Source organism: Scyliorhinus torazame, chromosome 1 (assembly GCF_047496885.1).
Source record: "Scyliorhinus torazame isolate Kashiwa2021f chromosome 1, sScyTor2.1, whole genome shotgun sequence".
Classification (NCBI taxonomy): domain Eukaryota; kingdom Metazoa; phylum Chordata; class Chondrichthyes; order Carcharhiniformes; family Scyliorhinidae; genus Scyliorhinus; species Scyliorhinus torazame.
The window spans coordinates 234,119,432-234,146,488 of record NC_092707.1 but is presented as its reverse complement, the minus strand read 5'-3'; the positions used below and the strand labels follow the sequence as shown (position 1 = coordinate 234,146,488).

Sequence of the window (27,057 nt, the reverse complement as noted above, 5' to 3'; positions counted from 1 at the left end):
TCTCGCAAAAGCCTCTCGCAGGATTTACCCAGCTTCCCACATTTTGCAAGATCTAACGGGATCTTGTGAGACATTGCAATCTGGATCCAGCACCCAATGGGCGGGACATAATCATGTGCACATTCAGCGAGGGCATGAACCTGATCACCATAAATTTAAATATACTTAAACAGCTTAATGATGCTTTCGGAGACGTCAGATCATCGTCCAGCAGGCCTGAAGGTGGTGAGGGGGGCCTTTACTTTCACTTTGGGATCAGGGTGCCCCGATCTCGCCAGCTCCGAGGCCCCATCCCACCAGAGTGACGGCGCACTCTGCTTTTAGTTTGACAAAGTGTCAGAAGATCGGGAGAGAAAACCTGACGAAACACAACTGTTTCGATCAGAATCTGACACTTGCCATTTTCATCCCATAACACAGTATCGCAGCAAGACTGGAAGAAGGTGGAAACAGAGTTGAAAATCCTGTTAGCTGCAGTTGCCCTTGTATGAAATGACTCATTTCAGTACCAGACTTCCCGGATGACCACCATGTGAACCAGTTCCTCATATTCGCTGGCAGGTATGCATTGGGAGATATGGTAGGCAATGCAAAGATAGACGGAGGCAATATAGAAACATAGAAAATAAGAGGAGGCCATTCAGTCCTCAAGCCTGCACGACCATTCATTATGATCATGGCTGTTCATCCACCTCAATAGCCTAATCCCATCTACTCCCCATATCCTTTTATCCTATTTGCTCCAAGTGTTATATCCAACTGCTTATTGAAAACTTACAATGTATTGGCCTCAACCATTTCCTGTGGTAACGAATTCCACAGGCTCACCACTGTCTGGGTGAAGAAATTGCTCCTCATTGTAAGGAACCATCTTGTGAATCCCCTTTGGACTCTTGTTTCCTTTTAATTCCTTCACCTGAGCATTGCTGGGGTCTACCTCTTTCATTAAAAAAACACAATTGCAGGATATACTCTGACATCACTGATGATCCATTTTGACAGGCTGAGTCAGTAGTTAATCGGCTCTCCTAGCATTCCGGAACAACCCCCTGCAGTCGTTTGCGATTGGTGGAAGCCTTCAGAAGTTTAGATAAGCAGGTTGGCGCTCAATTTCAGTTTTGTTTTGGGACAGAGCGGAAACCATTGGGTTTTCTCTCCCTGAAGGCGTGGAATTCTTTTGAAAACCCCAGTTGGAGGCTGTGTTTTCTCCTCACCTGAGCTGGTGCGCATTCTCTGTGAGACTTTCTCCAAGTCAGTAAGAAGTCTTACAACACCAGGTTAAAGTCCAACAGGTTTGTTTTGAATCACTAGCTTTTGGAGCACTGCTCCTTCCTCAGGTGAATGAAGAGGTAGGTTCCAGAAACATATATATAGACAAATTCAAAGATGCAAGACAATGCTTAGAGTGCAAGCATTTGCAGGTAATTAAGTCTTTACAGATCCAGAGATAGGGGTAACCCCAGGTTAAAGAGGTGTGAATTGTCTGAAGCCAGGACAGTTGGTAGGATTTCGCAAGCCCAGGCCAAGTGGTAGGGGGTGAATGTAATGGGACATGAATCCAAGGTCCCGGTTGAGGCCATACTCATGTGTGCGGAACTTGGCGATAGGTTTCTGCTCGGCGATTCTGCGTTGTCACGTGTCCTGAAGGCCGCCTTGGAGAACGCTTACCCGGAGATCAGAGGCTGAATGCCCTTGACTGCTGAAGTGTTCCCCGACTGGAAGGGAACATTCCTGCCTGCAGACTGTCGCGCGATGTCCGTTCATCCGGTGTCACAGAATCTGCATGGTCTCGCCAATGTACCACGCTTCGGGACATCCTTTCCTGCAGCGTATGAGGTAGAAAACGTTGGCCGAGTCACACGAGTATGTACCACGTACCTGGTGGGTGGTGTTCTCATGTGTAATGGTGGTACTGTGGTAAACACCACTGGTAACACACTACGCGTATTATGGTACTGCCACCGTATTACAGGTACCACAATAATCCCAGCCTGCTGGCTCCTCCCAGCAGGCACCATAAAAAAAGTTTATGCTCTCCTGCGCTGCTCCCATTCTGGTTCCAGCTGCAGGAGGCTCAACATCTTGTGCAATAAGCCTCAATTGTTTCACCATTCTCGTCTCGTGGTCATTGATGGTACATCAGGTACCCATGTCGATGATCTGGCACGTCTTGCAGAGATTGCCATGGCAGGGTTGTGTGGTGTCGTGGTCGCTGTTTGAAGGCTGGGTAGTTTGCTGCAAACAATGGTTCGTTTGAGGTTGTGCGGTTGTTTGAAGGCAAGTAGTGGGGGTGTGGGGATGACCTTGGCAAGATGTTCGTCTTCATCGATGACGTGTTGAAGGCTGCAAAGAAGGTGTCGTAGTTTCTCCACTCTGGGGAAGTACTGAACGACAAGGGTGTCAGCTGTGTCCCGTGTTTGTCTGCTGAGGAGCTCGGTATGGTTTTTTTGCTGTGGTGCATTGGAACTGTTGATCGATGAGTCGAGCTCCATATCCCGTTCGTACAAGGGCATCTTTCAGCGTCTGTAGATGTCTGTTACGCTCCTCCTCGTCTGAGCAGATCCTGTGTATATGGAGAGCTTGTCCACAGGGGATGGCTTCGTTTAGGGTGGAAGCTGGAGAAGTGGAGCATTGTGAGGTTATCCGTGGGCTTGCGGTAAAGCGAAGTGCTGAGGTGACCATCCTTGATGGAGAGGAGTGTGTCCGAGAATGCAACCGATTCTGGAATGTAGTCCATGGTGAGTCTGATGGTTGGATGGAACTTATTGATGTCATTGTGTAGTCGTTTCAGTGATTCTTCGCCGTGGATCCAAAGGAAAAAAATGTCATCGATGCATCTTGTGTATAACATCGGTTGAAGGTCCTGTGCGGTGAGGAGGTCTTGTTCAAACTTGTGCATGAAGAAGTTGGCATTTGAGGTGCGAATTTGGTCCCCATGGCTGTTCAGTGTGTCTGGATGAAGAACTTGTTGTCGAAGGCAAAGACCTTCGACCAAGTCAGCGTTTTGTTTGGAGCTGCAGAGCTGAGCAGAAACCTTTTTGAATCTCTCCCAGCAGGGTGAAATTTTTTTTCAAATCTTAGCTGGAACTCCCTTCAGGGTAAATAGAGCAGTTAGTGAGCATCCAAAGCCTGAAGATAGAGCTGGGGAGGGGGAACTTTCCGGATTCCTCTCCCATAAAAAGGTCTCGCAAAAATTGCTGCTCTGATATCCTGCTTAGCTGAGACGAGCGGTTGTTGAGCCTGCTGAAGCTGACCACATCAGAAACTGAGCAGACTTGAAGTGCATCTTCCAAGGGTAAGGTTCAGCTCAACACAAGTTTAAGCATGTCCCTTGAGGATAAACCACAGCTAGAGAATCCAGCCTGAGTGGTCCAGCTTGAGGATCCAAACCAACCAATGGTTTTCCAACACCTCGCATTCTGAAGCGATCTGAAGGTAGATGAGAGCTATGCCTGTTTTGTGTCTGAGGGGAAATTGCATCGACCAAAGTAGCCAGATCCATAACAATTTTAACAGACACACGGGCTACTCAAACTCTTGTGCTGGAGAAGGATTTGGTTTTCCCTCCAGAGAGCTCAGTGAAAGCGGAGGTATTTGTGATGGGATGGATGGAAGTTGTATCCTAGTTCCATTGTACAAAGTGCAGTTGGAGTGCGATTTTGTGTTAGATCCAATAGTGGCTGGACTGGTCAAAGAATTCCCAGTGGAAGGATTGTGCTTAGTTTTGGGGAACGATTTAGCGGGAGTGAAGGTTGTTGCTTCACTCATGATTAAAGAGAGTCCGAAGGAAGTACTGCAGTTAGCACCAGAAATGCCAACCGTAGGACATGCAGGAGGGTGGAAAACACATTGGGTAGCAGAAGACAGAGATGCTAATCTCATGCCAAATTGACCCAGGTCCTGAGCATTGAGGCCAAAGATGACTATAGGGATGAGGAATTAGACAAGAATCGGGACTTTTATTTTGGTTCCGATTATGATGTACGAATAAACATTTGTCATCAGAGTGTTGGTAAGGAGGAGGAGTCAGAAGAAAGTTTGGACTTCGACCCGATTATGAAGCAATGGTAGATAGTTGTTGCAAGAGAGATAGTAGGGAGGAAGAGACAAACGACAGTCTTGACTTTGATCTCTGATGCGATGATAAACGGTTGTTCCCAAATAAACTCGTCACCAATTGAACTTGGACAATTGGCAAACAATTCTTCTAAAGCTAGTGAAGGAGTTAGCCACCCAGTAGAAGTAGGTGAATTGGACTTGCCTAAAAGTAATTTATTGCTGCCTCTTGCAATAAACCCATTGCCCTTTCCTTCAAGTGAGGGACGTTCCCAGAGCAGGTTTGCTCTATAGGAAAGTTCCCCTGACTGCACGGTATTGGTATGTCAGGATGAGGACAGTAAGGACTGTGAAGTGATACCAAGAGAGCAGCTGGTTGACCCACATCCTTTTGAAAGTTTACAGTGCCTCTTTGAGGTAGCAGAAGTAGATAGCCAGGAAGGTGAAGTAGTTGGCCATTAATCCCTTTTGAACATTAAGGGGAAGGTGGATGGCGAATTCTGTGGTGGTTCTGCAACCACAGAGGCTAAGGAAACCTAAACTGTGTGTGAAGTCAGTGATGTCCCATACTCAGGTTCAGAAATTGGAGATGCAGACGGTGGCAACGAAAACTTCACCCCAGGAATAGTGCCGTTCAGTCAACCAACTCTGAGAGGACCGACCCCTCAGCTGCTCTTGTTGCTGAGAGTGGCCATATGAAGGCCAGGAGAAAATGTAAATCTGGTGGGGTTGCCAAGATTCTATTGGTCAAAAGTGCACCCACTAATTCTCTCAGTGTTGACAATCCTACTTGTAGTTTCGGTGAAGGATATCCTTGAGATTTGAGTGAACGTTCGTTGACCTGTCAGTGTTATATGATGGACCAAAAGAGACAGGTATATAGAAGGTGCAAAAGGAGTGTAGACAAAGTTGTAGGGTGCATAAGGAATCCTCTTGTAAATCCTCGTTGGACTCTTCCTGTTCTTTTGGCTGTTATACTTCCTGAACCTGGGCATTGCTGGGGTCTACCTCTTTAAATTAAAAAAAAACCCAATTGCAGCTTATGCTCTGACATCAGTGATGACCTGTTTGGACAGGCTTAGCCAACAGCCAATTGGCTCTCCTAGCATTCCGGGACAAATCCCTGCTGTCAAGTGTGATTGGTGGAACCCTTCAGAAGCTTCTAGACAAGCAGGCTGGCTCTCAAGTTTCAGTCTTTGTTCAGGACAGAGCTCTCCCTGAAGGGGTGGAATTCTTAAAAAACCCAGTTGGAGGCAGTGTTTTCCGCTCTTCTGAGCTCAGGGATTGTTTGGAGCTGCAGAGCTGAGCAGAATCCTTTTGAATCTCTCCCAGAAGGTGTGAAATTTTCTCTCAAATCTTAGCTGGAACTCCCTTCAGGTAAATAGAGCAGTTAGTGAGCATTCGATGCATGATTATGGAGCTGGAGAAGGGGAACTTTATGGATTCCTCTCCCATTAAAGGGGCCAGGCCACTGAGAGGCCTCGCAAAAACTGCTACTCTGATATTCTGTTTAACTGAGAAGCAGTTGGTGAGTCTGCTGAATCTGACCACATATCAGAAACTGAGCAGACCTGAAGGCATCTTCCGAGGTTAAGGCTCAGCCCAACACAAGTTAGAATGTGTCCCCAGAGGGGATCCCACAGCCCGAGAAACCGGCATGAGTGGCCCAGCTTGAAGATCCAAACCAACCAATTTTTCAACACCTCACATTCCGAAGAGATTGCCGCTTACAAAAACCTCAATTTCAGCGGAGAAGATCCTCAAATCTCTCATACCCTTTAATCACTGGTATTTTTGAACCTTTCCTACACCCACCTTGTGTCTGTCTTGTGTGTGTCTGGGTGGAGGGTTGGATGGGGTTTTAAAAATGATAGACTACAAGACTAGACTACAAGACTATTGTTCAATTATCTGTTCATCATTTACTCGTTATAAATAAACAGTTCAAAAAAATGTTTTACTTATAAATCAGGTGCCTGTAACACATTGGAGCAGTCAAGGGTTAAAGATCTCAGGAAAGTACACAAATTATTGGTTAATTAATGTTGGGACTCCAAGGCTGGAATTGACCACGCACTCACCCAGGGTGGCATTACATCATCTCGGTCTTGAATGGTCTCGGGTCCACCCTGCATCCTTAGAATGTGACCATTAGTTCTGGACACCCCCACCATCAGGAACATCCTTCTTGCATCTACCGGTTAGAATTTTCTAGGGGAATTTTCTATAAATTTCTATGAGGTCCTCTCCTCATTCTTCTGAACTCCAGCAAATACAATCCTAACCGAGTATACAAGTATCAGGATAAAGATTGTTGAAGGACAGCCGGAATGTGGAGGTAGTCCAAGGGGTAGACAGGGAGGAGGAGGAAGAGGAAGTCGAATGTGGTTGCTGTAGGAAATCCAATCATTGGGGTAGATAGCATTATTTGTTTGGAATATGAATGAGAGTCCAAGATAGTTTGTTGCCTATGTGGTGCCAGGGTGAGAAACAAGGGGGTAGAAGTCATGTTTCTGCTATATAATGTGTAGTCTAGATCACATCTGGAATTTGAGAGCCGTTTTGAGCACCACAACCTAGGAAGGAAATATTGTCCTTTGAGGAATGAGAGGACAGAGACTTAATATTGCATATTTTATAGATATCCTCATGGCTCTTCCTAAAAATTAAAACGACACAGACCTTTTAAAATTGTTGAATCTATGTCTGTCTGTGGCCCTTGAACAAAAAGAGCTACCTGGCAGTATCAAAGAAACTTGCATCTCGTTATCTCTGAAGAGTCACTGGCGACACATTGTGGCCTGCAGAGGCCAAACTCAAAAGGCAATCTGCATTTCCTAACCCAGGCTGACTAACTGGAGTCTACTTGTCTATTAGGACAAAAGGGCATTGCAACCTCTCTTTCAATTCTTAATGTTTAGGACATTCAACAAGGAATACGGATCCCTTGTCAAAAAATGTGTGCTGTTAGGTGAATTGGACATTCTGACTTCTCCGTCAGTACACCCGAACAGGCGCTGGTGTGTGGCGACTAGGGGCTTGTCACAGTAACTTCATTGCAGTGTAAGTAAGCCTACTTGTGACAATAATAAAGATTATTATTATGTGGAGAGATAGGGCCATGTGATGTGGACCTCTAGTGTGTGAAATCAGTAATATTGCCTTGTGGAACTGCAAGCTCAGTTTGCCATTTACCATCTAACTGGCAGCATCACAGAAAAAGGAGCTTTACTAAGATCGAACCCTAGGTCCCATCTACACTTTCTGCTTGAACTTCTATACCATTGCATGCAAGACTGATTCATCTCTGCATGCCTATCTTATCGTGTGAACTCCACCAGAAAAGTAAATTATACAGCATCGCTTTTTAGCCTGTCGACCTCCATGAATGAATACCCCATTGAACCTGGATACCCATGTGCAACACTATTTCTTTTCTCTGTGGTCTCTGAATTGTAAACTTTCTCAATCCCTCTTTTACTGTATGAATGCAAAGGGAGCAACCCCTCCCCATTTAAACAGTACACAAGTAAAATAACCTTTTGAGTTCACCCTATCTTGCAGTTTGCTGTTGGGGTATTGATAGAAATTTGATCCCACCATCACAGAGGTGTTGGGAAATATGTTATGCTTAAAGAGGGAAGCAAATCAAAACCTCTCTGTTTACAGACAGGTTGGAATTAAGGGGAGAAATTAGTGCTGTTTAGTTTAAACTTTCCCCTCTTGGCCATAACAGGGAGTACAGCATAGGTTTTACTGGAATGATACCGGAAAACCAAAGGTCCTGAAGTGATTAAACAAACTAGGGCTGTATTCACTGGAATTTAGAAGGCGGATAGGTGATTTGATTACAGCTTTGAAGATATGAGGAACAGATAGGGTAGATTGAATTACACCTTTCTGCCAGTCGGGAGTATGAGCCAGAACTTTCAAAAGTGAAATTAGGAAATAAAGGGTGGGAGAAATTTGAAACTTTTGTGACAATGGCAAATTATGCTAGATCAGCTGTTAATTTTAAAACTAATACTGGTAGAATGTTGTTATTAAAGCTGGGTATATGGAATCATACAGATCAGCCATGATCTTATGGAATGTGGCTAAATACCCTGAGCGGGATTCTCTCAGCCCCGGGTCGGGCCAGAGAATCCCCACAATCGGGCCACGCCGCACCGACAAAGTGGAGAATTGGCGCCATTGGCGCGGCGCCGGTCGCGGGCTGCTCTACGCGGCCAGCCCGCCAATTCTCGGCCCGGGATGAGCCGAGCGGCTGTAGTGAAAACACGGAGTCCCGCCGGTGCCATCCACACCTGCTCGCAGCCGGCGGGAACTCTGCGTGGAAGGGTCGGGTGGCAGCCTGTGGGGGGGGGGGGGGGCTCCGATCCCCGGGGGGGGGGGGGGGCCTCCAATGCGGCCTAGCCCATGATCGGGGCCCACCAATCGGCGGGCCGGCCTCTGTGGCTGGGGGGCTCCTTTCCTACATGCAAGCCCCTGTAGCCCTGCGCCATGTTGCGTCGGGGCCAGCGCATTGAAGGAGGCCACAGCACATGCGCGCGTTGGTGCCGGTGCCACTGCGCATGTACGGATCCCGCGGCTCCCAGTTCGCGCCGGGATCGGCAGCTGGAGCGCCGTGCTGGCCCCCTGTAGGGGCCAGAATTACTCCTGGCAGCGGCCATTTATTGCCATTCCCGCCTTTTCCCAATACCCCCATTTCTATTCAAGAATCAAACGCCTCTTGAATGCCTCGATTGAACCTGCCCCTACCACACTCCTAGGCAGTGTGTTCAGGCTCGAACCACTCACTGAAGGAAAAATATTTTTCTCGCATCACATTTGCAAATCACTTTAAATCTGTGCCCTCTCGTTATTAATCCTTTAAGGGCGGGAATGTTTCTGCCCGTCTACTCTGCCCAGTCCCCTCAGGATTCTGAGCATCTCTATCAAATTTCCTCTTAGCCTTCTTCTCTCCAAGGAGAACAGTCCCAACCTCTCCAATCTATCCACACAACTGAAGTTTCCCATCCTTAGAACCGTTCTTGTAAACCTCTTCTGCATTCTTTCCAATGCGTTCACATTCTTCTGATAGTGTGGCACCCAGAACTGTTCACAATTCTCCAGCTGAGGTTAAACTAGTGTCTTGTATGCGGTCAGCATAACCTCTTTGCTCTTGTACACTCTAAAGCCCAGAATACTATGGGCAGGATTTACAGACCAACCCACCACATGTTTTTTTGGTGGTGGAGGCAGCCCGCCAGCAGGATTGTGTGGTCCCGCCATTGTCAATGTTTTCTGTGTTGACTGTACTCCCCGTCGCCGGCAAGCATGTGCGGCAGTGGGACTCCCGGAATATCCCGCTGGCATGAACAGCCGGTAGGTTCTGTCCCAGATGTTTATTAACTGCTCTGTCCAGCTGGGAGACGGTCTCATTGGCATTGCCATAAAGGCTCCTAATAATTGTGAGAAATGTAATAGCAAAATAATACAAAATGTTTAATATTTTCTCCCAATAATCTTAAGGCAGTTACAGACAGATATACAGTTACACAGCACCCTTCAGAACCTCAGGCAGTCCCAAGCTGCTTTCGAGCCAAGGTAATACTTTATTTTTGCAGTTTAGTCTCTCGTGACAAGAAATGCAGCAGCCAAATGTTGTGCACTGCTAGCTCCTACAAACAGCACTAAGATAATGAGAAACCAAACTGGTGCTCACGGTGGGGTGACTCTCCCGCTTTACTTTGAAATAGTGCCATGGGATCTTTTATCTTCACCGGAGGGCAAGCAGGACCTCAGTTTAATGAGTCATCTAAAAGACAGCGGGGTGTATTCTGCGTTTGAGAGACTATGTTTTCCCGCCAGAGCTGAATTTCACTAGTTTTGCAATACCCTTGTGGTCGTAAAACGGGATGCAATTCAATGTTCCACGCCACGCAGATTTATGCACAATGTGAAATACAAGGGGTTCCCAGGGATCCCGCTATCCACGTGCGGCCTAATAGCGAAGTCACGTGACCAGCAGCCCACCCCACGTATTGGCGCTTGCCACATGCTCTGGCACTGCTCGGCTACCCCCCTCAAATAGGGGAGTGACCCGACCCACCTCACCCACAGGGAACCCTGTAATAGGGGGAGCGCCCTCCCACCCACAGGGAACCCTGTAATAGGGGGAGTGCCCCCCCCCCCACCCACCAGGAGCTCCTGCCTCCATAGCATCCACCCCCACCCACAAACAGACCCCCCCCCCCCCCCCCCCAAAAGGAACTCCTGTCTGGAAGCTAGAGAGCAGTCCAGACAGGGACTGTGGGAAGTAAATGGAGAGGTAAGTGCATTACACACTTGAGTGGTTGGAGTGCAGGGCACTTGCATCTCTTTGATGTGGTCAATGTTTACAAACATTGGGGCTTCACCACTTAGACCACTCAAGCGTAAAGTGATATCAATGGATCAAAGCCGCAGATAGTTTTTACGAGCTGTCAATCACAGATCACATTTAAAATCTATGAATGGCTTGCAGATAGTGGATCTGTGGGAACCAGGCATAGGCACAGCTCTCCTTTGAGGAATGGACATGTGGAGCTGCAAGGTTAGTACTACAGCTATAATGCTTCCCAATGGCCCCGTCTGAACTGCTCTCTAGCATCCAGAGAGGTGTCCTTTTTCTGTAGGGGCGGGGGGGGCATATTTTTACTAGCTCTTGGAAGTTGGTGGTAATATGATGTAGTCATATTACGAATGCTTGTTATGGTCATGTAGTTGTTTAAAAAAATGCCCTGTGTGCATTACCAACTGGCTTCTCAGATGGTTAAAAACATGTTATATTGGGGGATGGTTGATCACAGGTTGCCTAAACACTGTAGGCTCGAACATGTACATCAATGTTCATCCATCACCTACATGGTTTTTGAAGGACTTTTTTCCCCTGATAGAAACCATCTCCTCAAAGCATTTTCTTTTCATTCCCGTAGTTTAGGTCTTCCTGAATGCACAGGCTCCCAGAGATAGACCATCATTGCCAATCTGAGAGCAACTGCGAGAGTAAGTACGCGAACTACTCCAGCCATGTCTTGCCATCTCTGCAGCAAAGTAGGTGGTGATGAAGAAGCCTTGGTGAACACTTCCTTGCAGCAACTTTACCACCAGGAGTTTCAACAAGTTAAATCATTCAAAGTCATTTAAATCTTATGGGGTAATAAATTAATTAGGAATTACATTTTTGAAAAAACATTGTGTCACAGTCATTTGGTGGTAGAGAACTCGAATATTGCTGAAAAAAAAGACATGTTCTCAAAGCTTTTCATCTAACACTTATCAGGACAATTTGCAAGAATACCAAATGTAAAGGGAACAACAATTTATACTTATAAGAAGAGAATGAGAATTGGGGATGGTTAACTGTCAGTCAACAGTTAATTGGCACATTCTCCATTGGGAATGCCTCTACCAAATCAACAGTCCACTTGCCAACCAATCAGCATTTTTTTCTCATGAAGTATAAATTATTGGGTCCTTTATATTTGATATTCTTGCCAACTATCCCAAGTGTTTTAACAATGTGTCTCTTTTTCAGCAATCATCATTATGTCAATGACTTTTTAATACTTTGGAAAAAAGCCTTTCGTCTATACCGCAATTCATGCATTAGTGACTGCATTATAATTTATTACAAAAAAGACCAAAAACTTTGGACAGATAGAGCAAATGGAGGTCATCACAGATAACTTGACGCAAGGTAGCAAATGGATATCACCACATTGCGAATAAAGAACAACTGAGTGAATGAAAGTCTTAACTCACCACTGACTGCGTAGTTCTGGAGGATGTAGTACTGGCTGGAGTTATAGTGATACTGCTGGTCATTTTGTTCGGTGAGCTTTTCGGGGGACTGCAGTTGCGAGGGGAGCGGAGAACAGTCCCCACTGTCTCGGCAGTGATAGACAAAGGCCGAACAGTTATCAAAGAGCTAGCCTCCTCGGTGTAGCTGCTCCCTGGCCTTTTAAACTGGCTGCCCAGGTGGATGTGAATCTTGTTGTCCTCGGTTGTAATGATGTTTGCGTTTGGACTGTACTTTCGGGTCGGCGATGGCGCTGCGGTTTTCTCGGGAGTCATTCTGAAGACGGCCCGTCCCATGGCCAATTCCTGGGATTCTGGAGGGACTGAGTTGTCTGGGGCCGCTGTTGTGGTCACAGTCATGATATGAATGGGGGAGGCAGCTCTCTCTGGCGAGACAGCCCTGCCTCCATCCGGCGAGGACTTGGTCCTGGAGAAGGTGGTGATGGTCACAGGCGAAGCTGCACGCTCAGGTGACAGGGAACAGTCAGAGAGTTTGCCCTTTTGGGGGGCCTTTGCCGCCAAGAACGGCGTGGGCATGATAGTGATGCAGGGTTTCTGGTGGCCCAGGGTTGGAATGACTGTGGCACTGGAGAAGAAGTCCTCGGCCGCTGGGCTGGTGATCTCCAGAGTGGCCGTGCTGTTGCTGTGGTCGGGAGTGACCCGAATGTGTAGGGGCTGGCCCTGCTTCGGCGACACGATCACCCCCCGGGAGGTCCGGCTGGGGTTCCCATTGGCTTGGGCTGTCTTCTCAGGCCCATGGTGTTGGGGCAGCTCCTTCCTTTTCATCCAGGGTATCCAGGACCTCCGGAGATTCAACTCGCTGGCAGCTGGCGGATACCGCTCCAGCACGGAGGGTCGTTCCAGGGCCTTCTTCAGCCCCCCTTGGCGGAGGTTGCTCATCAGGTGGTTTTCCTCTTGGACGGATTTCTGGATGAACAAGGCGGGGTTGTCTTCTTCCCCCGGGCCACTGGCTGGAGGATCGGTCTGGACAGCAGTGGCTGTCACTGGGACATCCACCATTCTCCTGCCGTTCATGCAGGGCCGGAGGGCCCGACTGTAGCGTTTCGACAACTCTAGCTCCTGGGCCAAGCCCACCAGCTCCTGGGCCAGCTCTTTGCTCCTGCTCTCTTCCTGCTGCCACTTTTTGCGGAGTACAGAATAGTCGGCCTGCAGCTGGGAGAGCTGGTCTTCCTTGTTCATCAGGTCGTGGATCTTCTCCTTCAGGGCCTGCACCTCTGCCACCAGCTCCTGGCCTCTGGCTTCTTCGACCCTCAGGCGCCCCCAGGCCTCGGCCTCCTGGCTCAGGCTCTCACTTTTCTCCGTGGCCTTGCCTCTGCTCACCTGACTCTGCATTTCTTCCAGCTGTTGGCTCAGGAGCTTGGCCTTGTCTTGCTCACTCTTGAACTTGCGCTCCAGCTGGTCGTACTCATTCTCAGTCTTCATCAGGTCGCCTTCCACTACCTCCAGCTCCTTTAGCCGAGACCTCAGTCGCTCCATTTCCAGAGTCAGCTCTTTGGTTTTCTCCTTGTCCAGCCGCCCCGTGTCTCCTGGTTGTTTCAGCAAGCCCTCCTTGACTTTATTGTGGAGAGTATCGCTTCCCGCCTCTTCCACGCGGTCAAGCCTCCTCTTCAGCAAGCCAACTCTGAAATTCAAATCACTTGACTTTAGCTCTTCATCTTTGAGTTTCACCTTCAGTTCATCCCTTTCATTGAGAAGGGTTGACACTTTCTCCTCCATCTCAGATTTTGACTTTAGGAGCTTCTTGGTTTCTTCGATCAGTTTCCCGGTCACCTGTGTCGTTTTACTCTGTTCCTGCTTCAGTTTGCTGTTCAGCTCATTCACTTTTTGCTCTTCCTGATTCAACTTGCCCGCAACCCCTCTCCTCTCCTCCACCAACATCACTGTGAAAGATTTCAACTTGGTCAAGTCGTCTTTCAAGATGAATTCACTTTTCCCCAGTCTGGCCTCTGACGATTCCAGTTCTTTCACTCGGCCTTTTACCAATTCCAACTCATTGATCAGTTCTCTGGTCAGATTTTTCTCTTTGTCCAGACTAATGTGCAGTTGGGAACATTCCAATTTGCTCTTGTTAAAAGCACCCTCCAGTTTCTCTAGGTCCACCATTCTTCTCTGGAGTTTTTCTACCTCCAACTTTAAACTCTTACTCTGCATCTCCTCCTCCTCCAACCTCCTCCTCAGCTCTCTGCCCTGATCTTCTGCCTTGGTTATCTCCTCGTCCTTCCCCTCCATCTCCAGTACCTGTTTCCGCAGGTTTTCCACTTCCGCCATCAGGCTGGAGTTGCCAGACTCACCCTGGCCAATTTTAACCCGCAATTCCTGAAGTTCCTCCTCGGCTTTCTGCAGACTCTTGTTGGCTTCCTCCAGCTCCTCTAGCCGGCGGTTGAGAGCAGCCAGCTTTTGGCGTAACTGGCGGCTCTGAGATTCCTGGTTGGCGAGCTTGGCTGTCATCGCCTCATGCTCCTGCAAAGACTTGGCGGACTTGTACCCCAGCTCCGCCTCCAGCCGGGTCACCTTCTGAGCCTCCTCTCTGACCCTCTCCTCCACAGTTTGGAATCTCCCTTGCTCCTCCTGGAGTTTCTGCACAAGCTCCTGCACCTCCTGCGTCTGCTGGCCCAACTGCTCGATGTGTTGTTGCCGTTCATCCACCAGCATCAGTGCGAATGATTTCAGCTTTCCCAACTCCTCTCGCACTTTGCCCAGTCGCTTGGTGTTCTCCTTCTCCTTCCGGGCCTGGTAGGACTTTTCCTGTTCGAGCAGCTTCTTCAACCTAGGGAAAAGAAAGGCCACGTCAGAAAAGGGATCACAAACTCTCAAAATGAAGTTTCTCATCTCTTGGGGTGCCTTGGAATTGTAAGGACAATTTTGGATAGTTACTGTTAATGGGAATGGTGACAAGCAGTGCAAGATGTGTCAATCAGAAACTGCTCTGGTTAAGTTTTTAAAAATAAATTTAGAGTACCCAATTATATATTTTTCCAATTAAGGGGCAATTTAGCGTGGCCAATCCACCTAACCTGCACATCTTTGTGTTGTGGGGGTGAACACTCAGGCACAGGGAGAATGTGCAAACTCCACGCAGGCTGTGACCCGGGCTGGGGTTGAACCCAGGTCCTCAGTGCCATGAGGCAGCAGTGCTAACCACTGTGCCATTGTGCTGCCCCTGCTGCAGTGAATTCAATCATGTTGTGATCATTATTTGAGTTTGGCTACTAATTAAATTTGGCTCAATTCTCAAAGAAATCTAACATTGGCTGTCCCTTGTTACATCTAGAACATATTGCTGCAGGAAACTATCCGCTACCTTTTTGACAGGTGCTTGCCTGCCTCTCCCACTAATCTGCGTGCAAGTTAAATTCCCCCATTAATACTACTCTGCCTTTGCTACACACTTGCCCAATTTGTCTATTTGAGGTGGAAAATCAAATTTAGGTAAAAAATTAAGTCTGGAAAATTAATAATGCAAAGAGGTGAGTTGGACATTTAAAGATATGCATTTGAAAAAGGATATTTGATAACTACTCATTTAATTTTTTAAAAAACATATTAAGATTGTATTTTGAATAGATCAATTCTACTAACACGATCCTTCCCAGTGCATTTGTGGTTGCTGATGATACTACTTTTCAAAGCCATTCATTTTGAGTCCAAAGATATGAAGGTTAGGTGGATTAGCCATGCTAAATTGCCCCTTTCCAAAGGTTAAGTGGGGGTTTGGGGCTTGGGGCAGGGGAAATCAGCATAGGTAGGGTGTTTTTCAGAGGGTCAGTGCAGACCTGATCGGTGGACTATAGGGATTCCTTGAATAGTGGGCAGAATGAAATAGCCCGTCTTGTTGATGGATTACTAATTTCCCATTTCCTGTGTTGGGGGTATACGAGGACCAGTGTAAGTGAGTTGTGTGAAGAAGGCAGACAAAGCTTTGAGCACCTTTGTGTACATGGCCTTCATCCATTGCACCCCCCAATGGGACACACCCAGAACTTCCTCATTCTACAGTGGCCTCCTCCCTCATGAATGTTATCTCTTGCCAGCTCAACTGCGTTAGCAACCATGTCAATGGAAACAGTGTGACCCTGCAGCTGCAACCCATCCATCTCCACCTTCCCAGTCATGAGCTTTCCTCCATCATTCTACAGCTCCCAACATCTCCCTATGCCTTCCCTCAATTACCCTTTGTCAGTGACCCTCGACCTTCCAACTCTCACCTCCAACCCTCCACCTCAACCTACCTACCATCATCCTGGAGCCTCTCTCCATCTCCTTGGCCTGCCTCTGAACCCTTGATCCTCACTCGAAAGCCCTCCCCTCCACTAAGCTTTACCTCCCTCTGACTGTAGAATTGCCATGTCGGGTTCAGCTGCCCCCCTTGGACACACAGGACCAGCACTCAAACAATGGAGTCCACCTATAGACCGGAGCCTGGCTCCATTTGGACACCATCTCCTCTCTTGACCTGCAGCATGCCATCTGTCATTGGATCCCTCTTGCCAGCACAGCTGTTGCGCCGTTTGAGGAGCTAACCATGACCATACTCTCTTCGTCCTTCCCCTCATCCTTACCACTACTGGACTGTTGAACGGCTCATGGTCCCTTACTCTGTGATCCTGAATTCAACAAAGACACAATCTCACCTCGCCTAGTGCATGCCACCGCTATGCTGTCAAGAAACAGAAGGCATGGGTTTCCCCTATGCCACTGCCTTAAATCTTGATGGTAGCACAGAGTTTGGTACCACTCCCACTTCGAGTATTCATGCTGTGCAAATGCATGGTAAATAGGATCCCAGCACCGGGCAGTGTGATGCCCATTACAGCACTGATGCACTCTCGACTTTATTTCGAGAACTCAAGCCGGCATTGGGAAACTGAAATTTCAGCTTCTGCCCAATTATATTCCCCCTGCCCACCACATTTTCCCCACTCCCATAGGCCTCACTAAATTCCACTCAAGTGCTTTGACATATTTCACCGCAGAGGTGTTATAAAATGCAAATACTATTCAGCAGGCATGAAAGCGTTCCTGAAAATGTACATACTGCAGTGCATCTGCGCTAACCTGACCACTGGCTAGGAGACACATTACCCTGTCCATTCACGTGCTCACATCAGCAGAACAGAATTTTTATTGAGAGTAAGTGTGGCCACATGTATGAAGGAATTTGGCAGACTTGTTTCATTTGTGTATCGAGAATCGTGCATTGCTGGTCAGTGACATCGCTCAAACATTTTGCGAAACATCAGTACGGCGGCTGGAGTTTGTCAGCTTACAATTTTCTTCCCATATAATCTTGAGCACAGAAGTGGAAATGCCGGAATCAGATCAAAGGAAATTCAGCATGTGGACAGCACAGAATCATTATTACATTTAGTTCATTTATAACCCTGGACCTCCCGACAACTCCTAACTACTTGTTAATGATTCCTCATATTGTACACTTTGAAGGTTTGTAGTCCGAAGACCTGTTCATAAGACACCCAAAAATGAACAAAAACAGCCTGGTTTGCGGTCCATTCTCTTCGCCAGCATTCCATGAGACCAACATATCCGAGATTGTGGCACAGTCCTGTTGTCGCACTCCTACTTTTCCCAGGATGGAGGAGACAAGTAGACAAATTTGAGACTAGCGATGGACCAAACTGCCACAACAGTTCTGGGCAATTTTGATTTTTTGACAAAATGATAACATTAGACCCAACTACAAACTTCAATAGCTTTCATGTGTTGGGAACCAAACAGCACCATAATTAGAATGTAATCATCCTTTCACCATGGAGCCTTTCCATCCACATGCAAGGCGAAGAAGAAGAGTCATGAACCCAAGCCCTGAATAAGGAGGAGGTGAAGATTTCAGTTGTGGGAAGTGCAAGAAAAAGTGACCTCAGAAACAAAAATTGAATGACAAAGAACAATCCTAAGCATTATTTCAGGTTAAATCATGATTCCAGCAGAAGGGAATATAATTGGATGAGAAAAGCCAAATTGGGAAGATCATAGGAACACAGAGTTCAGTGCCTGCAATGAATCTTTGAGTAAGACAGTGCAGACTCTATGGCCTGGATTATCACCAATTTAGGTTGACAAGGGAACCCTTTAAAAATGGCAGGTGGGTCTTGATTCCAGGATTCCCAACCCCATTCCCATACTGTCAAATATTTGGGAGTGCCTTTAAAGGGTGCAGGCTGCTTCTTGTCAAAAGCCTACATCCGGCATCCCCAACCTGTCCGGCTCCATTGTTAGGATAGGCATCTCCTACTCCTCCACAATTTGTGGCACGGAAGCAGTGGTTAGCACTGTTGCTCCACAGCGCCAGGGTCCGAATCCTGCTTGGGTTACTGTCTGTGCGGAATCTGCACATTCTCCCCGTGTCTCAGTGGGTTTCCTCCGGGTGTTCCAGTTTCCTCCCAAACGTCCCTAAATACGTGCTGTTAGGTGAATTGGACATTCTGAATTCTCCCTCTGTGTACTCGAACAGATGCCAGAATGTAGCGACTAGGGGATTTTCACAGTAACTTCATTGCAGTGTTAATGTAAGCCTACTCGTGACAATAAAGATTATTATTTTCATGGAGCCGGGCCAGGTTTAAAAAAAAATGAGTTGTGGTTCATAGCCCCTTAGAAGAGTCAGAAGCCCTGGTCTGCACGAGGTAACCCTTATTTTGAAGTTCAATAGTATCCCCTCATGCCCCCATGCCAAATTACCATCCACCCACCTCATGCCCCCTATGATAAGCTCTAGCACTTCCACAGACTTTGGGAACACCATAGGATGTGTAAAAAAAAAAACTTTGAAAAAATATAATCCATTAATAACTTAATCCTATGCTTGAAGAAGAAAGGTCTTGACCAAGCTAATAAAAGTGCCAATCATCCAGCCCTATGTTTCAAAAAACTCAAACCAAGAGCCTTGAATCCACTTAACCAGTGTCCACAAATATTGTGAAATGGACCACAGATATCAGAGAGTCCGAGCTGACAATTAAATGATATTTCCCCTGGGGCACAAGTGTTATTGCAATCTCTAAATTGTATTGTGCACACTTGACCGAGCGCTCAGACAGCTACTAGAATACTAGAACAACTCCTTTTCCCCAACTCCCCCTGCCCACCTCAAGGATCAAAATCTAGGCCAAAGACTTGGGAGTCATTAAAGAGACAGTGGATGGGGGTGTGGTGTGTAAAGAAACAATAGGATGTTATGATAGAATGAGCTGGATTCATAGAATAGCCTTCCTCACCTGTACATATTCAGGTGATTCATTCTAAATGTGCATCCAGTGTGACTCTTACTTCCTAGACATAATGGAACAGAAAAGCATTGCTTTGGGTGAGCCAGGCAAGAAGCTTGATTCAAAAGACCTGTCTCCATGGAAATGATCCCAGCATACATGATTGTAGCTCAAGAGTGCGTGTGTGTGTGTGAGGTGGGGGGGGGGGGGGGGGGGGGGGGCGATGTCATGATCCCCTGCACCTGCTCAAAAGGCAATCCAGAGGTGGCCACAGAGCAGGCATGTGCTGGGGTGGACTGGTTAGAAGGCCTAACTTGGTTCTGAGATTTTAGCCCCATTGTGCAGGCCTCATACCGCTCATTGTTCACTCTTCCCCCATACAATTTCAATGCCTCTTCCATACACCTCTCCACATTCCCTCATATTGCCAATACCACATCCAGTCATCCATTACCCACAAAGGACAGACCTCAGGAGCCATGTGAAGATGGAAAAAATCTTCTAACAATCTAATAGAGCTCTTACTCATACATACTTGACATATACTGGAAGGACTCATTACACTGGAAGGACTCATTCATGAAACCCATTCAAAATTTACAATCCCCTCAAGTGGGCAATTTGTAAAATCAAATTTCTATTTACTAACCACATCAAAGACAGCAAATCCTTCCACTGCTTCTTAAAACTGTCAATCAAACTGAGCTGCAGGCACCTGCTGAGATAAGTGGGTTTTAAACTCTTTGTAACTCAATCGAGCATTCATAACAAGCGCAGGTGTAATAACCGCCCTTGGGAATTAGTGAAGTCTATTGAAGCTGAAGGAATACATGACTATTTCTTTTCTACATCAGATGCTGGTCAATGTATACCTGCGTCAGATGTCTGCTTTTTTATTCTAACTAATAGTTGCAACCTGTTTGTTTTTCATTTTTGAAGGGCTTGGGTTGAAATAATTTGAGATCACACTTAGACCTTATCCACCCTCTATACAAGTGCTTACACCTCCTTCTGTAAAACCACGATTCCCACACTGCAAGTTAAGATGGAACAGCGAAAATGGCATCCGTTAGCACAAATTTCACATGGCCCTGCCATGTTTGTATTGCCCACCAGTGTGGTCTCTGTCCCTGTCTCAGCAAAAACAGGAACTTCCTAAAATTGGGGCAGGACATTGACATTAGGGTCCCACCTGCCATTTGTACAAGGCCTCCGGAGTCTATCTGACTCTTTGAAAATCTGATTTTCAATCTGTCAAGTATAAAATGTAGCCAGTTCCTGCCAACTTGGATAACTAGGTTTCTCTTCAAGGGGAGCAGCCAACAGCTGCCTAACAATGGGGCAACTTCTTGAGCAACAGCATAGCCTCTCAACCGCAGTGTCGTGTTGGGTGCTCTGCTACACAGACGAACCAACACGGTTGCAGATGGTACAACTCTGTTTTATTACTATCATTAACAACATCTGTAAACTGGTTACTGTGGTTCGTTCATTACCCTTTAACCTGTGGACCCAGCCCTAACACTATCTTAGAGAGGCACTCAGCACATGGTGAATGTCTGAGTGGCTTGCTGTGAGCTCTGTGCCCTGAGCTGTCTCCTGCTGGAATGAGCGGGAACTGTGGTGCTCCCCGTTTTATAGTGCGTGTGCCCTTGCTTGTGATTGGCTGTGATGTTGCGTGTATGTTGATTGGTCTGTTGATCTGTCCATCAGTGTGTGTGTGTGTTTGCACCATGATGTTTATCTGAATATCATGACACGCAGGGCATACTGACAGCAATTTACCCCATGGAGTCGTTCAGCAGGAAGGAGATTTATAGCAAGGAATCAGGCTGGGTGAAACACTACTCTTGTGTCACCGATAGTCTTTTCATAAGGCAGGTTTCAATTAGGAAATAGCTATAAGATTGCAATCATTACCTCCGATATTATTTGTGTTGTACAAAGCAAAATAACTATAAAATACCACATCCTCCTTTTTACCATAAGCAATACCACAGACAATCCACCTCCAGATGTGCTCTTATATTGTTAACTTGGAGGTTCCCTAAGAAATGATGACATCTCTGGGTCATTGAACCTGGAGGAACCCTGGGAAGAATAAAGCCTGTGGTCTTACCAAAGAGAGGTGCAGAACTTAAGCAATATTTTGGTGGCAGTAGGAAAGCGGTCTCAGGGTATATTGGAAGGAGGAACTCTGAAGAAGATCATATGGACACAATGTTTCTCTCTCAAAACGAAGTCAGACCTGCTGGGATTTGCCAGCATTTTCTGCTTTTACGTCCAACTTCCAGCAGCCGCAGTATTTTGCTTTTATCCAAGGCCCTAAATGAATTATTGCAGGTTTTCAAGCTACGCACAAACCTCAGAAGCAATGTAAAATGAGAGCCATGAGATAGAGTCCGAAGCAACGAGCAAATAAAGGCAGGAAGGAAGGACTTACATTTCTATTGTGCCTCTCACACCACGAGACATCTCAAGGCCCAGTAATCAGTACTGTAATGGAGACAACATACCCCAGCCCAGCCTACATAAAACATTCAATCTAATGCAACTCACCTAGAGTCCAAGTTAAAAGCTTTTTAGAAAATGTCATGGCTGTGGCATCCTTTGTCATATGTGGCCAGCACAGTGATTAGCACTGCTGCCTCACAGCACTAGGGACCCGGGTTCATTTTCAGCCTTGGTGACTGTCTTCGTGGGTTTCCTCCAGGTGCTCCGGCTTCCTCCCATGGTCCAAAGATGTGCAGGTTAGGTCCCTTCATGTTTAAAGATGCATAGGTTAGGTTAAGTAGTTATTGGGAGATCGCTTCCGGTGGGGGCTATGGAGGAGTAAATCGCACATTTGGTGGCTCCCACTCAGGTCGGACTTTTGGACCTTTTCCCCCGATTTGAATTGTAAAACTGATGACAGAGGCAATTGTGTACTGAATTCCCACATCGGTGCATGGAGAGAAGGACTAGAAGTGCTCGTAAAGGCAGAAACAGAAAGACAGCGAAGGCTTGGGCTGAAGCTGCAGCGGGAGACAGCATGGCGGAGGACCGGACCTCTGGTTTGTCGACCCAGCGGTCAACGGAGCAGCTGATCCAAGTTATTCAGGAAGGCTTTGCTAAGCAGAAACGAGACTGCTTGGACCTGATAAAATAATCAATTGAGCGGCTGGAGCTTAGGTTGGACGCCCAGGATCGGGCAATCCAGAAGGTTGAGAAGGCGCTGGCTGCGGTGGAGCTGGAGGTGGGGATGCTGAGAGACCAGCAGAAGAAGCTCCTGGAAAAAGTGAAGGACCTAGAAAATAGGACCCGCCGGCAGAACTTGAGAATCATTGGACTCCCGGAGAGGTCCGAAGGAGCGGACGCTGGGGCATACATCGCAGACATGTTTGAGAAGCTGCTGGGGGGAATGGAGCATTCTCCCTACCCTTGGAGGTGGACAGGGCTCACAGAGCACTCGTGAAGAAGCTACAAATGGGAGACCCGAGGGCAATGGTGGTGAGATTCCACAGGTACTTGGATAAAGAGCGCATTCTACAGTGGGCCAAACAGACACGGAGCTGTAAGTGGGAAAATAGTATCCTGCGGGTCTACCAAGACCGGAGTGTGGAGGTGACCAGGAGAAGAGAAGGCTTCAACCAGATTAGGTCGTTCCTTTTTAAGAAAAAGGTGAAGTTCGGACTGTTGTATCTGGCTCGTCTCTGGATCACATACGAGGAACAGCACGTTTATTTCGAGTCGCCTGAGGATGTGCTGGACTTCGTGAAAAGGAAAGGACTGGTGGTGGACTGAGAACTTTTGAACTTTGCTGCAACGTTCATGGGGGCGGGGGGGTTGTTTTTCGGTTCTTTAAAAAAAAAAGTTTCCCGTTAAGTGGAAGCTGTTTGTAATGCCTACTGTATTGATTTGGGGCCAGTGGCAGAGCTGAGTGAGTTAAGGTTTTCATTTGCACTGTTGGGGGATGGAGGTGTGCTTGTTTAGATTTTGGTGTTTTTCTGTTGGGCAATTGTTTGATGTTAGAGTATGTTTGTGTGGTAATACCAGGTATTGCAGTACCAGAGAGGTGAATGACCATTGGCTAGACTTAGGGGTCTACCATTGGCTAATGTACATAGTCCCGCCCTGAGAGGCGGGGTAGAAGAACCAATGCCATCCCAGCAGCCTTCACTTTCTGTATCATCGCTGCTGGGTACAGTTCTAGCTGATTAAAGCCGATTAGATATGACTCCTCTTTGTCTCGAGAGTATTGATTGTGCATCAATTTAATCAGCTAGTACTTTTGAAGGATGGATCTCCACATCAAGGGGCGTGCCTTCAGCTCAGCCCCCACGGAGACAACTCCGCTGCTATTTTTAATCATTGGCTGGCGTGTTTTGAGAGCTACCTCGACATGGCTGCCGACACCCCCACGGAAAGGCAGAAGCTCCTACGCTCGCGGGTCAGCCCGGCGATCTACCCCCCGATCGAAGGGGCGGCGAACTATGCTGCAGCTATGGAGCTGCTAGAAGGACATTACATCCGTCCACTGAACCAGGTCTACGCCCGTCACCTGCTGGCAATGAGACGGCAGAGCCCAAATGAAACACTGGAAGACTTCTACCGGGCACCGATAGTGCTGGGCCAAAACTGCGGCTGCCCAGCAGTGACGGGGAATGAGCACACGGAACTTTTAATTCGGGACGCTTTCGTGGCAGGTATAGCTTCCCCCGACATCCGCCGAAGGCTCCTTGAAATGGACACACTGGGCCTTACTGAGGCACGGGCCCTGGCAGGATCCATGGACATTGCGTACAAGAACGCACTTGCTTATGCCCCCGCTCGCACTGCGCCCCCCTGGGCTGCGTGGCACCCCGCCGCGGCAGCCCCCCAGACTTACCCGCTAACCCCGCAGGCCTGCGCGGCAAGATGGCCCGCTACCCGCCGCCGGCCAACGCCGCTTCTTCTGCGGCCAGGCGAATCACCCGCGCGCGCGCTGCCCGGCCCGCACCGTCACCTGCAAAGGGAGTGGCAAGAAAGGCCACTATGCCGCGGTCTGCCTGGCCCGCGCCGTGGCCGCGGTCTCCAGCGACTACCAACAGCCTTTCTTCCAAGTCCCGGCCGTCCAAGGCCCACCGCAGCCATTCTTTCAGGCCCCGGCAGCTAAAGGCCCTCCGCAGTCTTTTTTTCAGGTCCCGCCAGCCCAAGGCCCACTACAGTCTTTCTTACAGGTCCCGGCCGTCCAACGCCCACCGCAGCCTCTCTCTCTCCAGGCAGCGTGCGACCCGCGGCCGTGGCCATTTTGCCCCCCGGCAACCACGCTGGATGGGTGGGCGCCGCCATTTTGTCCCTCGCCGCCGCCATCTTCGGAATCCCCGTCCCCGGTCTCCATGTGCGACCCATGGCCAGCGCCATCTTGGATGGGGCCTCAAGCCCCCAGCACAGCTGAATACGCGCTGCCCGACCAGAACTCCCGTTTGCTGCAGCTGGCCTCCGTTACGCTGGATCAGAGTCGGCCCCGGACGCTAGCGAAGGCCACCACAACGATCGCCATCAACGGCCACATGACGTCGTGCCTGATCGACTCCGGGAGCACGGAAAGCTTTGTCCACCCAGACACTGTAAGGCGCTGTTCTCTTGTCACCCATCCCGTCAAACAAAGGATCTCCCTGGCCTCCGGGTCACACGCAGTGCAGATAAAGGGGTTCTGCCTAGCGAACCTCACTGTCCAAGGCAGGGAATTCCGCAATTTCCGCCTGTACATGCTGCCGCACCTCTGCGCAGCCACCCTTCTCGGGCTGGATTTCCAGTGCCACCTACAAAGCCTGACTTTTAAATTTGGAGGCCCTATACCCCCCTTACTGTCTGCGGCCTCGCGACCCTTAAGGTCGACCCGCCTTCCCTGTTCGCGAACCTCACCCCGGATTGCAAACCCGTCGCCACCAGGAGCAGACGGTACAGTGACCAGGACCGGACCTTTATCAGGTCCGAGGTCCAAAGGCTGCTGAAGGAAGGGGTCATCGAAGCGAGCAACAGCCCCTGGAGGGCTCAAGTAGTGGTGGTAAAGACCGGGGAAAAACACAGAATGGTCATCGACTATAGCCAGACCATCAACCGGTTTACGCAGCTGGACGCGTACCCTCTTCCCCATATAGCCGACCTGGTAAACAGGATTGCACAATACAAGGTCTTCTCCACGGTGGATCTCATGTCCGCCTACTACCAGCTACCCCGCCGTAATAGTGACCGCCAGTACACTGCCTTCGAAGCAGATGGGCGGCTCTACCACTTTTTAAGGGTTCCCTTCGGTGTCACGAACGGGGTCTCGGTCTTCCAGCGTGAGGTGGACCGAATGGTTGACCGGTACGGCTTACGCGCAATGTTCCCGTATCTTGATAACGTCACCATCTGCGGCCATGACCAGCAGGACCACGACACCAACCTCCAAAAATTTCTCCAGACCGCGCACCTCCTTAATCTGACCTACAATAAGGAAAAATGCGTGTTTAGCACCAACAGTCTAGCCATCCTAGGCTACGTAGTGCAAAATGGGGTCATAGGCCCTGACCCTGAACGCATGCGCCCCCTCATGGAGTTCCCCCTCCCTCACTGCCCCAAGGCCCTAAAGCGTTGCCTCGGCTTTTTTTTTAAGCTATTATGCACAATGGGTCCCTAATTTCGCCGGCAAGGCTCGACCCCTGATCCAGTCCACAACCTTCCCCCTGTCGACGGAGGCCCGCCAGGCCTTCTGCCGCATCAAAGCGGACATCGCAAAAGCCACGATGCGCGCCATCGACGAGTCCCTCCCCTTCCAGGTCGAGAGCGATGCGTTCGACGTAGCTCTGGCGGCCACCCTCAACCAAGCGGGCAGGCCCGTGGCTTTCTTCTCCCGCACCCTCCATGCTTCCGAAATTCGCCACTCCTCGGTCGAAAAGGAGGCCCAGGCCATAGTAGAGGTTCTGCGACACTGGAGGCATTACCTGGCCGGCAGGAGATTCACTCTCCTCACGGACCAATGGTCGGTAGCGTTCATGTTCGATAATGCGCAGCGGGACAAGATAAAAAACGACAAGATTTTGCGGTGGAGGATCGAACTCTCCACCTACAATTTCGAGATCTTGTACCGTCTCGGGAAGCTGAACGAGCCTCCTGATGCCCTGTCCCGCGGCACTTGTGCCACCGCACAAGTAGACCGCCTCAGAGCCCTCCACGAGGACCTCTGCCACCCGGGGGTCACTCGGTTCTTTCATTTCGTTAAGACCCGAAACCTGCCCTACTCCATCGAGGAGGTCAGGACAGTCACCAGGGGCTGCCGAATCTGCGCCGAGTGCAAACCGCACTTCTACCGACCAGAGCGTCAAGTAAAGGCACCTGATAAAGGCTTCCCGTCCCTTTGAACGCCTCAGCATGGACTTCAAAGGCCCCCTCCCCTCCACCGACCGCAACACGTACTTCCTGAACGTGATTGACGAGTACTCCCGGTTCCCTTTCGCCATCTCCTGCCCGGACATGACCACAACCACCGTCATCAAGGCCCTCCAAAGTATTTTTACACTGTTCAGTTTCCCCGCATACATTCATAGTGATAGGGGGTCCATCTTTATGAGCGACGAACTGCGTCAGTTCCTGCTCAGCAAAGGCATCGCCTCGAGCAGGACGACCAGTTATAACCCCCGGGGAAACGGGCAGGTAGAAAGGGAGAATGGAACGGTCTGGAAGACCGTCCTGCTGGCCCTTCGGTCCAAGAATCTCCCAGTCTCCCGCTGGCAAGAAGTCCTCCCAGTGGCCCTTCACTCCATTCGGCCGCTGCTATGTACTACCACAAACCAGACACCTCACGAATGTCCCCTTGTTTTCCCCAGGAAGTCCTCCTCCGGGACCTTGCTCCCCACCTGGCTAGTGACACCCGGACCCATCCTGCTGCGGAAACATGTGAGGGCGCACAAGTCGGACCTGTTGGTCG

General features: G+C 48.7%; 1 protein-coding gene across 3 annotated transcripts in view; it reads right to left on the bottom strand.

Moving 5' to 3' along the window:
- The window catches only part of filip1b (filamin A interacting protein 1b), a 326,296-nt gene that overhangs the window by 30,607 nt on the left and 268,632 nt on the right, over positions 1–27,057 (bottom strand). For all 3 annotated transcript variants that reach the window (XM_072503372.1, XM_072503362.1, XM_072503378.1), the window contains one exon: positions 11,845–14,668. In XM_072503372.1, coding sequence (XP_072359473.1) covers positions 11,845–14,668 — 2,824 coding nt within the window. The remainder of the gene's footprint in view (positions 1–11,844; positions 14,669–27,057) is intronic.